Source organism: Carassius gibelio, chromosome A5 (assembly GCF_023724105.1).
Source record: "Carassius gibelio isolate Cgi1373 ecotype wild population from Czech Republic chromosome A5, carGib1.2-hapl.c, whole genome shotgun sequence".
NCBI lineage: Eukaryota > Metazoa > Chordata > Actinopteri > Cypriniformes > Cyprinidae > Carassius > Carassius gibelio.
This window is the reverse complement of record NC_068375.1, coordinates 12,349,521-12,361,185: the sequence shown is the minus strand read 5'-3', so window position 1 is coordinate 12,361,185 and position 11,665 is coordinate 12,349,521. Positions and strand designations below refer to the sequence as shown.

General features: G+C 37.8%; 1 protein-coding gene across 1 annotated transcript; it reads left to right on the top strand.

Moving 5' to 3' along the window:
* The first annotated feature begins 536 nt into the window (after window positions 1–536).
* ppm1db (protein phosphatase, Mg2+/Mn2+ dependent, 1Db) lies at window positions 537–11,356 on the top strand. The gene is made up of 6 exons (XM_052591779.1): window positions 537–1,189; window positions 3,420–3,648; window positions 3,794–3,918; window positions 6,930–7,111; window positions 7,194–7,418; window positions 9,534–11,356. The coding sequence occupies exons 1-6, from the start codon at window positions 715–717 to the stop codon at window positions 9,909–9,911; spliced, it is 1,614 nt and encodes a 537-aa protein (XP_052447739.1). The 5' UTR covers window positions 537–714; the 3' UTR covers window positions 9,912–11,356.
* Window positions 11,357–11,665: the final 309 nt, after the last annotated feature.

Here is an 11,665-nt window from a genome sequence, read left to right as displayed (position 1 = left end):
ATATATAATCATTTCATTTCCTTCATAGCCCATTTATGTTCATCATGTATGTTCATCATAACGTCATCGTACAGTAGTGAGTGTGAAAATGACTGTGCAAAGTGAAGTGGTGTGAAAAACCAATAAACCAAATCCCACTTGAGCTATAAAAAAGGCTTAAGCAAATATTTAATAAATATATATATATACATTTTGTCAAATGGGTATGGAAGTAATGAGAACCATAGTATTTACTATCTGATAATGGCACTTAGGATCTCAATAGCTCTGTATTACACTGACTGCAGTATCGGCAGTTCTTAACAATTATGTCCAATAGCCTGGGAATCGGTTTACTCCCTAAAATAATTAGTTTAATGAGTTTTTACTTTGTTTTGCAGATATAACCTGATGCTTGTTGTCTCCAGAAAAAAAATTAACTCACCATAGAAATTTCACTTTTTTTTTAGGAATAGTAGGTGGTACTACAGTATTCTAGTATACAAACCAGCACTGCATCGTACTTGATCCTCCTGTCCAACAGATGGCGCTAACGACCGTGCAGCCTGTATTACTGTGTGTCTGCGAAGGAAGAAAGGAAGGAGGACTGGCAGCTTAGAAAATAAACAAAAGACGAGCTCAGATTGCTAAATGTTTTTTACGTTAATTAAAATCTTTTAACTACGCTTTTGCGGTCTTTAGGTTGATCTATCAAGAAGGGCTGTCCGACTGGCCATGAATCCCGACCTATCGCTGCGAGTGAGCGTCTTCTCCGAACAAGGAGGCAGGAAATACATGGAGGATTTAACGGAGGTGATCGTGGAGCTGGAACCCAGCGACGATGAGCTGCGAGCGGCCGGACACACCGATCCAAAGCCGGACCAAGAGCCAGTCTCTGAAAGCGACCCGCCGGACACAAACAAGCCATTACCTGTCACGGTAACGTGGATAAACACGCTGTCCGCCGACGAGAGTGACGGTGCCGAGGAGCCCGGGACTCAGCCGGCGGCAGCGGACAGCAGGAGGTCGGTCGCGTTCTTCGCCGTGTTTGACGGACACGGAGGTCGAGAGGCTGCGCTGTTCGCTCGGGATCATCTCTGGGATTTTCTCAAGAAGCAGCGGGGCTTTTGGTCGAAGGATTACCGGAAAGTTTGTGCCGCGATACGCAAGGGTTTCATCGCATGCCATCATGCAATGTGGAAAAAGCTTCGTAAGCCAATTCAAGTCTATTTCCCATCTGAATGGTGTGACGTGTCCTGACATTAGCGCCCTTTTAAAATGTCTAACGGTGTTCTGAGTTAGGTGCGAGTGTATGGTTTTGATGAACGGCAGTGTAATTTAAGACCTCAAGGTAATTTCTAACGACTGAAATCGCATGAGTGTTAGAATTATACTCATGGTAAGATGGATAAAGATGAGGCGGGGGATGCGATTGTGTAAATTATGTGTCGGGCTTACACACTTTTTGAAATTGGGCGCCACGCTATCTACTTACTGCAGAAAAGACGGAAAAAAATCGAATGGAAGGGTCGCAGTGCGCATGCGCGGAATCTGTGTATCTTCGTATTGTTTCTAATTATTAGACAGACAGAGAGCGCGTCTATATAAAACTATTGCAAACCTTTACACACTTTTAAAGGTAATAAGTAAACGCATTAGGTTATATCACCGAAACCCGTTTCAACCACAGCAAATCATAATAACCACAAACTTTGTCATAGTTGTGACTTAGGACCCCATTATTTCGAGGAACTGTACCATAATTATGTACGTTGTATATCAGAATAATGATAAACGTTCTCATAAGTATGCAATAATTAAATGTTAAAATATTTAGAAAAAGAGCAGCTTATAACAATGGTAAATTCACTGGTAACGACGTAGCATCACATAATAATGAGAATCTTTCTCATAATCACTTAACATCTCATAGTAATGGAAACGTTTTTCCACAATGAGATTTTGCCTCGTGATAACATCTCATTATGAGAAACTTTCTCATAATAATGGTTTAGTATCATAAGAATGATGGCATGCTAGTGACATCTGCTGGTCAAAGCTGTGCAAATGCAAACAGAAAACATGCCAGGGCCTGCAAAGCTTTTGTTTTGATGAAAGTGATGGGATAAAGACGATCATTTCTCATTATTATCAGATGTTAAGTCATTATTACATAATGTGACCAGATTTCTGAAATGAAAACCAGGGACATTTCCTAGTTCAGTGGTCAAAATATTACTGAAATCTCACTTGTCAGTGTCTATGAGTTTAAAAATGGGGACGGTATGTTTTTGTGTTTTTTATTTTTTATTGTATTTTTGTGGGTTCAATACAATAATATCATAATTGATACAGTGGTGTTTGAGGATCAAACTTACCCTACACAATTCCACTCCCTGGTAAGAACATCACTAAACATGATTTATAATTAATTTAACATACAAGGCTTATTTAAACACGTTTTGGAAATTTGTAACATTTAATTAAAAAAAGCTGTCATCCCTAGCAAAACATGAATTGTATTTAAATGTACATATACATTTTTGAGAAAAAAAAAAACACAACAACTTTGCTAACCCAAAATTCTTCCTCAGGTTTGACAGCTAACTTTTGATGCCAGAAATGTACCTGGTTAAAGTTATAACTGAAGCTGAAATGTATGTGCTTAAAGCGTGAAAACAAACCTCATTTGTTCTTGCACATCATAAGCACTTTTGAGTTTCAGTTTACCATATTTAAACACAAACCGTATCACTTTGTTTTAATATGTATATAACGCGGTCTCTTTTGATAACTGATGATAACAGCGATCTGCTCTCGTCCAAGTTTTCCATGGCTACAGTAGCGGCTTGCGACCCAGTAATACGCTGGAAGTGAAAATAGTCGCAAATCATAGTCCTCTGACTAAATTGGTCGGGCGTTTCCAGTGTATTTGTGGGTTGTTTTGAACGTGCTGTTAAACGGGGAAATTTTTCAGGGACAATTTCAGCCGGGGACAGGACACCAAAAACCGGGACTGACCCCGAAAAAAGCGGGGACATCTGGTCACCCTATTATTACAAGAAAGTTTCTCCTTATCATGACTTAAAGAATATATATATATATATATATTTATGCATTTAGCAGACACTTTTATCCAAAGCGACTTACAGTGCAATCAGGCTATCAATTTTTACATATCATGTGTTCCCAGGGGAATCGAACTCCCAACCTTGCGCTACCAATTGAGCTACAGGAACACTATATATATATATATATATATATATATATATATATATATATAGTCACTATATATATATATATATATATATATATATATATATATATATATATATATATATATATAGTCACTATATATATAACTCAACTAGTGGTAACAGGCTTCCATTTTTATTCCATTCTTTCTGTTATCGTGGTTAACGATATGTCTTTTTCTTCAGCTGAATGGCCAAAGACGTTAACTGGCCTCCCCAGTACCTCGGGCACTACAGCCAGTGTGGTGGTCATCAGAGGGGATCGCATGTTTGTGGCTCATGTCGGGGACTCGTCTGTCGTGTTGGGTGTGAGGGAAGATCCCTCTGATAAAGTCATCAAAGCTGTGGAGGTCACACAAGACCACAAGCCAGAACTCCCGAAAGAGAAGCAGAGAATTGAGGGACTGGGCGGCAGGTGAGAGCTTGCTGCGTGCTGACACTTTTACGTCATCTTAAGAATCAGTCTTTTGGGTAACATACAGTCTTGAAGAACCTCAACTAACCATCACAAGTGTATTTTTGGAAGGCCGATTAATTTCCCTTTGTTTGTGTGCGTGTAGTGTGGTGAAGAAATCTGGTGTGAACCGTGTGGTGTGGAAGAGGCCCAGGCTAACTCACAACGGCCCGGTCAGACGGAGCACCCCGATCGATCAGATCCCCTTCCTCGCTGTCGCCAGAGCTCTGGGTAAACACTTAACTACACCGGCACTCAGATGCCGCGTTTCCACCGAAATTACCCGGAACATTTTTACCAGGAACTTTTTTTCCCAGGAACTTTTTTCCCCCCAGACCTGTTGCTTTCTGCGTTTCCACCGCGGTGTAAAGTACCGGGTAGATTAGGCAAATAGACTGGTGACGTAGGTCTGCGCGCGTTTCTCAATACAAAGTACTGCTGATTTGTTTGTTTTTTTTTAAAGTACGCTGATTTTGGACGTGCATCCTCGGTAGTTAGTTCAGACTTTGTGCATTCGACTCGGGAGTGTGATGTCCGCGACGACGCAAGTCCGGTAAATCTATAAACAGCAGCGTACTTGATAACTTCAGTCAGCTCGTCTTGGCTACTGCAATTTTCCTATTTACAATAAAACGAAATGGGATATAAAATACCACTGCCTCCTTTGGTTTTCATTTAAGCATAATAACAGCTGCAGAAATGTACTTAGTTCAGGGATATGTGTATATGCAGCCATTACAATGAAACGAAATATTATATAAATTTGCCTTTTTTATTTTCATTTTAACATATAGATAAATTGAATACAGACCAAAGAAAACCTGTTAGATTTACCCCGCAGCTGAATTATATGTTATGTTTAACCACTAAAGACACATCAGAGCCAGCGGCACATATCAGAAGGTCTAGCCGATTTGAGGCTGCATCTCGGCGGATACATGAGGACTGAGCTCTCGCTGATCGAGTGGAGCTCACCATCGCAGAGATCGGCGAAACACATTTTTTAAATAGGCACGGTCTTTATAAATAAACCATAGATTTGCGTTTTAAACAACTACATTCTCGCCTGAAATACTTTTAAAATTACATTTCATGACACAATAACAGTAATATTTGAAAATGATCCAAATAAATGGTGGTTGAACTCAACCAATGCTGCGTGAACTCAGATCGCTTTGGCTACTGCAATTTTCCCCTCAGTACATTTACAATAAAACGAAATAGGATATAAAATACCACTGCCTCCTTTCGTTTTCATTTAAACATAATAACAGCTGCAGAAATGTACTTAGTTCAGGGATATGTGTAACGTTATATACAGCCATTACAATGAAACGAAATATTATATAGACTTGCCTTTTTTATTTTCATTTTAACATATAGATAAATTGAATACAGACCAAAGAAAACCTGTTAGATTTACCCCACAGCTGAATTATATGTTATGTTTAACCACTAAAGACACATCAGAGCCAGCGGCACATATCAGAAGGTCTATCCAAGGTGAGGCTGCCTCTGGGCGGATAGATGATCACTGAGCTCTCCCTGATCGTGTGGAGCTCACCGTCTCAGAGATCGGCGAAACACATTTTTAAATAGGCGCTGTCTTTATAAATAAACAACAGATTTGAGTTTTAAACAACTACATTCTCGCCTGAAATACTTTTAAAATTACATTTCATGACACAATAACAGTAATATTTTGAAAATGTTGATCCGAATAAATGGGGGTTGAACTCAACCAATGCTGCGTCAACTCAACCAATCAGGATGTTTAGCGCCAAAGTCCCGCCCCCGAAAGTTCCTGAACTTTAAAAAAGTACCACCTCGCCAGCAGGGACTTTCTGGGGGGTATTTTTTTACCCGGAACTTTTATTTAGTTCCTGGTTCCTGCGGTGGAAACACACCAAGTACCGGACCAAGTCCCTAGTTCCTGGGTAAAGTTCCTGCGGTGGAAACGCGGCTAGAGATACTAAATATTGAGGAACATGTGGTTTGTACTGACGTCAGTTCTCATGAATAAGTCAAAGCTGTGTTCTCTGTAAAATTCATTACAATCAAATTCATTTTAAGGAAGAGCTCACCCAAACATAGAAATTCTGTCGTCATTCAAACTCAAGACTCATCTTTGAACCACAAATAAAGATATTTTTAATGAAACCTGAGAGATTACTGTCTCATCAATTGAAAGTTCATTCCACCCAAAATTCACAATTCAGAAAATTCATAGAAACACTGTAAAATTAATCCATATGAATTGAGCGGTTTCAATTAGGTTGTCTGAAGATAAACAGATGCAATTTAGCTTCTTCCTTTTTTTATATATATATATATATATATATAAACATTGAACAACGCATATACATAGAGAACATGAAATATGCCAAACAGTAGCTGAGCTGTACTTGCTTGACACACAAAAACAAACCTAATTGGTTCTTGTAGAAGCTTGAACATGTTTGTGTTTCACACAACAATAAACCTCACATGTTGGAGCCTCGGTTTACTATATATATATATGTGCGTTTATCAATGTTTAAATGGGAATAAAAGCCCAAATTGAATCATATAAAGCAATCTTGTCTCTTCAGAAGACTTGGATTAAATAAACCAGTTCATTTGAATTTATTTTTCTGATGTATATGTGATTTTTTTTTTTAAACATGGTCATTTTAGGTGAATGACTTTTAGTGGAGCAATAGAAATCTGTTGGGTTTCCTTTTATACATCTTCATTTGTGTTTCAAAGGTGAAAGACAGTCTTCTAGGTTTGGAACACCTTTAGGATAAGTGAATGATGAGAAAATTGCTCTTTTTTTTTTGGGTGCTGTCCCATCATCTCTTCTTACATTGCCACATCTATCTTCAAGTTGCTTTTTCTCAGTCTAGATCACAGAATGGCAATTTAAGAATGAAAAAAACACCCAATAATGACATTTCAGCCATTATTAACCCTTCATGTTGTGCCAAACCTGCATTTTAAAGCATCAATGCACAGCATAAAGTCTTTCGTGCAGATTAGGCAACACATGGAAGTGGTGACAACATTTTCATTTTTGGGTGAACTGATCTGCCTTTATCCTTAAAGCAGAGATGGAATCATCAGGCTATTTTTGCATTTCTTGAGCTGATGGCCACTGATATCATTATTTGAGATTTTTCCTGTTTTCTTAGAATTTCTAGGGTATTTTTATTGCCAAATGCTTATGTATAAAACTAATATTAAATATAATGTCCTTCCAGGTGATCTGTGGAGTTATGACTTCTACAGCGGAGAGTTTGTAGTGTCTCCTGAGCCTGACACCAGTGTGGTGACCCTTGACCCTAAACGGCATCGTTACATCATTGTTGGCAGTGACGGCCTCTGGAACATGGTGCCACCACAGGAGGCAGTGACTGTGTGCCAGAGCCATGATGAAGCTGTGGTACCAACACATTTGTCCCTAACCTTATGATATATTCTATTTATGTTCATTTCTAAAAGTGTGTGTTTTTTACGCCCTATAGGCACCTTTCGGAATGTCGGTTGCTCGTCGTTTGGGGTGCCATGCTTTGATGCGATGGCGTCAGCGGATGCTCCGTGCAGACAACACCAGCGTCATAGTTATTTCCCTTCCTGAGCCAGGCAAACCCCACCTACCTTTGCACAGAGACGAGGTCATACTCAGCCTGACAGAGGGTCCGCACTGTGACCCCGCGATAGGGTCCCGCTCCATCACGCCACTCATCAAGGTAAAATCAGGAAAAGAGATGCTACACTTTCAGAAGCAGTAGCAGGCTCTGTACTAAGTTTAATTAACAAAACAAAGACTGTTTTAATGCACTACCTTAAATATTATTTTATTTAACTATTTGAAAAACAAAGTTGAAATTAAATGTTAACCCTTTAGTGCCACTCTTAGACCAATTCTCACTATTAAGTAGTTGCTCATTTGCATGCACATTACTAATATATTAGCTGTTTATTAGTACTTCTAAAACACATTAAAAAAAATTGTGTGTGGGTTCCAAATATAGTCAGTACTCACTATTACCAATACTGCAAAAAGTCTAGTATTGTCACATTTGTACAGCTTTTTTTTTATATTGACTTTGTTCTGAAGTACCGTTACTTTTGACAACACTACCCAGCAACTTCAAGCAGACAAAAACAGGAGCTTGTGCTATGCTTGAACTTCAAGAGATTTCTGTATACTGTCCAGGCTCACGACTAATCAGAAGCTTTAGATAAGACATTTTACATGACTTCCTGCTCATGTTAGCTACACTTTGGCTCCATGCCCACCAAAAGAGACTCTGCCACACTGCTCTTCAGTCCTGCCTGCTTTTCTTTTTATCCCCTTTCTTTCCCGCTCTCTCCGTCTCCCTCTTTCCCGACCGAGGCCTCCATTGTCAGAGCAGTTCCGATGGAAGCCATGTCTCCGTGTTTGTTTGGCCCCAGTGTGTTTCAAGCACAGCTCATCCAGCTGCTCTTGGCTGTTTTGCTTTGGCTTGGAGAGCTGGAGAGTGGACAGATGTTTGTGTTTTTAATCCTTTAAAGTGGAGTGGATTTGAGGTTTAGAGAGGCCGCTTTGATCGTTTTTCCTGTTTGCTCTTCTGGTGCTGTTATGATTTTGATAGAGGGGAAATGAAAAATACAGAACAGGACAAGAGAATGCAGAAGAGCAGGAATGATGCATTTCCCCTGTTGTAAAGTAGTGATGAAGACCAGACTTTAGATTGCTTTATTTGTATTTTGTCTTTTAGAGTTGTTGGCATTTGTCTGTAGTTTGAATCTTTCCATTTCTGGTCCTTCCTCTGTGTTTTTTTACTTTTACTTTATATCTTTTAAGAAATTTTAAATATATTACGGTTCTGGCTGGTACTAGCTGATTTTTATTTTTTTAGTATGGCTGACATTAAAATGATATACCATTTTATCTAGATAAATTAAAAATAAAACAAAAACTACAAATAAATAGTTACATTATTATGTACAATATGGACAATAAATATTAATTTTGAGATCAAATGATTATGACATTTAACAGTATTAAATTATTGGCATTTTTAAAGAACCGTGAGCATTAGAGGATTGCAAGGTTAATCTAACTGTAAAATTTGATCAAATGAGCATGCATAATTAAATATCCAGTATTAAAATAAATCTGATATAGGGTGATATATTATTGTGCATTCTTAGTCGTTGTTGTTTTTTTATTTGAAAGAAGTTAATTTGTTTATTTATCAAGGATGCATTAAATTGTCAAAGGTGACAGTGAAGATTTTTACATTGTTAGAAAAACATTCTGTTGCAAATAAATGCTGTTCTTCTGAACTTTCTATTCATGAAAGAATCTTGAAATAGTCCTGTAAAAACGTATCCCACTTTCCACAAAAATATAACAGAGCAAAACCATTTTTAACTGTGATGATGATGATAAGAAATGTTTATTGAGCACCAAACTAGCATATTAGAATTTATTTTATTTTTTTAAATTGCAATAATATTTCTCAATATTTGAATATATTATTGTCACAATGTAACATTATTAATAATTTTGAGTAATTTTTATAATTTCAGTAACTCCTACGCTAAGTAACTGTATTGTTTTTATGCCATATAAATGCTAAATGAATGCTGGTTTTTCATTTTAAAAGAAATAATAAAAAAATGAACAGTCCCTGTAAATGGATTTATTGTAGTTTTTTAATATGTTAACTTCAGTTTTCTCAGAAGGACTCAAAACTACTTTTACTGCTAGCTTTGCAGACAAAATAGCCTACCCAGCACTTTGCATATAATAAAATTGTAATTCTAGATTTAGAAATGAGTGTGAAAATGACGATGTCTTTGACCCTTTACAGAGCCCGGATCCAGACGTGTCCTCAGGCAGCAGTGAGTCTCTGCCGGCTCTGGAGAGGAGGAACGGTCTGTCAGGAGTGGGTCTGAGCGCAGAACCCCTGTTAGAGGAAAACCTCCCTTACACAGAGCTCACAGACAAAGCTGCCTTGACTGTGTGCCCCAGCGAGGGCAACCAGACCCCAGAGACTTCCCCGTCCTCACCGGATGTGTCCAGTCCAGTGGGGAAGAGGTCCAGAAGGAGCCCCCTCACCTCGAGCAGTTCCCGCCGGAGGACTGGTGAGCGCTCCATTCCCAAACGCAACACCAGCAGGACTCCAAACAAACAGACCCCCAGCGTCCCTGTACTACAGCACCGCAAAGCAACCCTCTGTGTCTGCTGAACTCTTCCGTCAGACTAACACAAGCTCCAAAAGACCGACAAAGAGGGACGTTCAGTCTACATCCTGGTATCTGATGTTCTGCATGGTCACATGAATAAATAACTGCTATTGTTAGTGTCCATGTTTTGACTGTGTGCCACTGTTTCTGTTTAAAATGTAGGATTTTTTTTCTTTCCTTTTAATTTTAATAGTGTGGATGTGAGAGTAAAAAGAAAATCAATTTTTTTAGTAATCGGATTTATAGTTATTTTACATTTTTACAAAACATCTCTTTTTAAGTAAAAATCATTTAAAGGATGTATTTAATCTTTCTCCCTTTTTATTCAACAGCATTATTTGAGTCCATCTTTGAAATTTAATGAATTACTTGAACATATTTTCTGAATATGACCAAATAGTTGGAGCTATACAATATATATTTTTATACTTGTTATATTTTTCAAAATGCCCAGTTTTCTTGCCCCACAATGCCTTTGTGCACAATTTGCCCTTGCCAATATACTTGATTATTTCTGGATTTAATTTTCACCCCAGTATTTGTCAACATTGTTCTGTCTTTATAAAAAAAAAAAAATTTTCAAGGAGCATGAGTTAATGAACCTAAGACATATCTTTGATCGCTGGACTACAGAGCAAATGTATTTATTTTCTTTTGATAAAACCTTTGTAAAAGTTGGGGATTGCATGTTCTGTTATATCCTTATGACTGTCTTTTTCTTGGGGCGTTTTGATGTTTTGACTGTCTAGCTTTTTTGTATGTATTTCAATATTGTAAGTTATTTAATATCAATAATGTCTGTTAATGTAAAGCAGATAACATCTTCCAACACCAGATCCAGAGCTAATGTGATGTGTGGTTATACTGTTTAGAGACGAAGGCGTTCACCAGAGTGTACAGCACATTTTAGCGGGATGTTTGTTGCCCCATGTTTGAGATTTAAACACTCAAGGTGGAAAAGAAGTAATTTTTTCATAGTGTTTTATCCTTGGAGATGAATTTTCACTATTTGCTATAGTGGCAGCTTTGGTTTGAGTACTCATGTGGTGTTGCCTGAATGACAGTGACAGTTTGATGGATGTAAATTCATATAGAGTTTATTAAAAAAAAATCCAATTATAATTCAAACACACCTACAAAGGCCAAAAATAATTGAATTTGAGAGAAATAAAAGAGAAGTACTATTGTTTGAATCAGATTGTGCATGGTTGAAACCTGTTCTAGAGTGGGATTTCACTTCATTGTAATATCTTCGGCAGTTGGGTATCATGGCTTTTCTCTTTCACTGTGGTTGTCTGAAATGTGTGATCGGTCACATTGAACTGCATCTGTCTCTGAGATGGAATCGACTATTAGTGTATTGGATGCTGTCTTGTTCAGGGTTTGGCTATTTTTCTCTCTTTCTTTCTGGAATTGCAATAAATAGATACTCAATTTTGTGTTTAAACATTTACGTGTGTTGCTATTCTCTGTCATAATTCTTAAGGAAGAATCTTGTAACTTTTAATCAACTCTAATAGTTCAGAAATGCTAAAACTCTTAGCATGCTTAAAGTATGAGACCATCGCTAACCATAAAGCCCTATTGTTTACTGAAATGCAATTTAGCGTTTGCTTTTGGCATCAGAAAATATTGATGTATTTTCTTGAGGCATTTTATTTATTTATATTATATATCTTCCTTTTTCAAAATTTTTATTATACGGTGTTTCAAGTGCTGGTGTGGCGGAGATTCATGTCATTGTGTTTATCCAGTC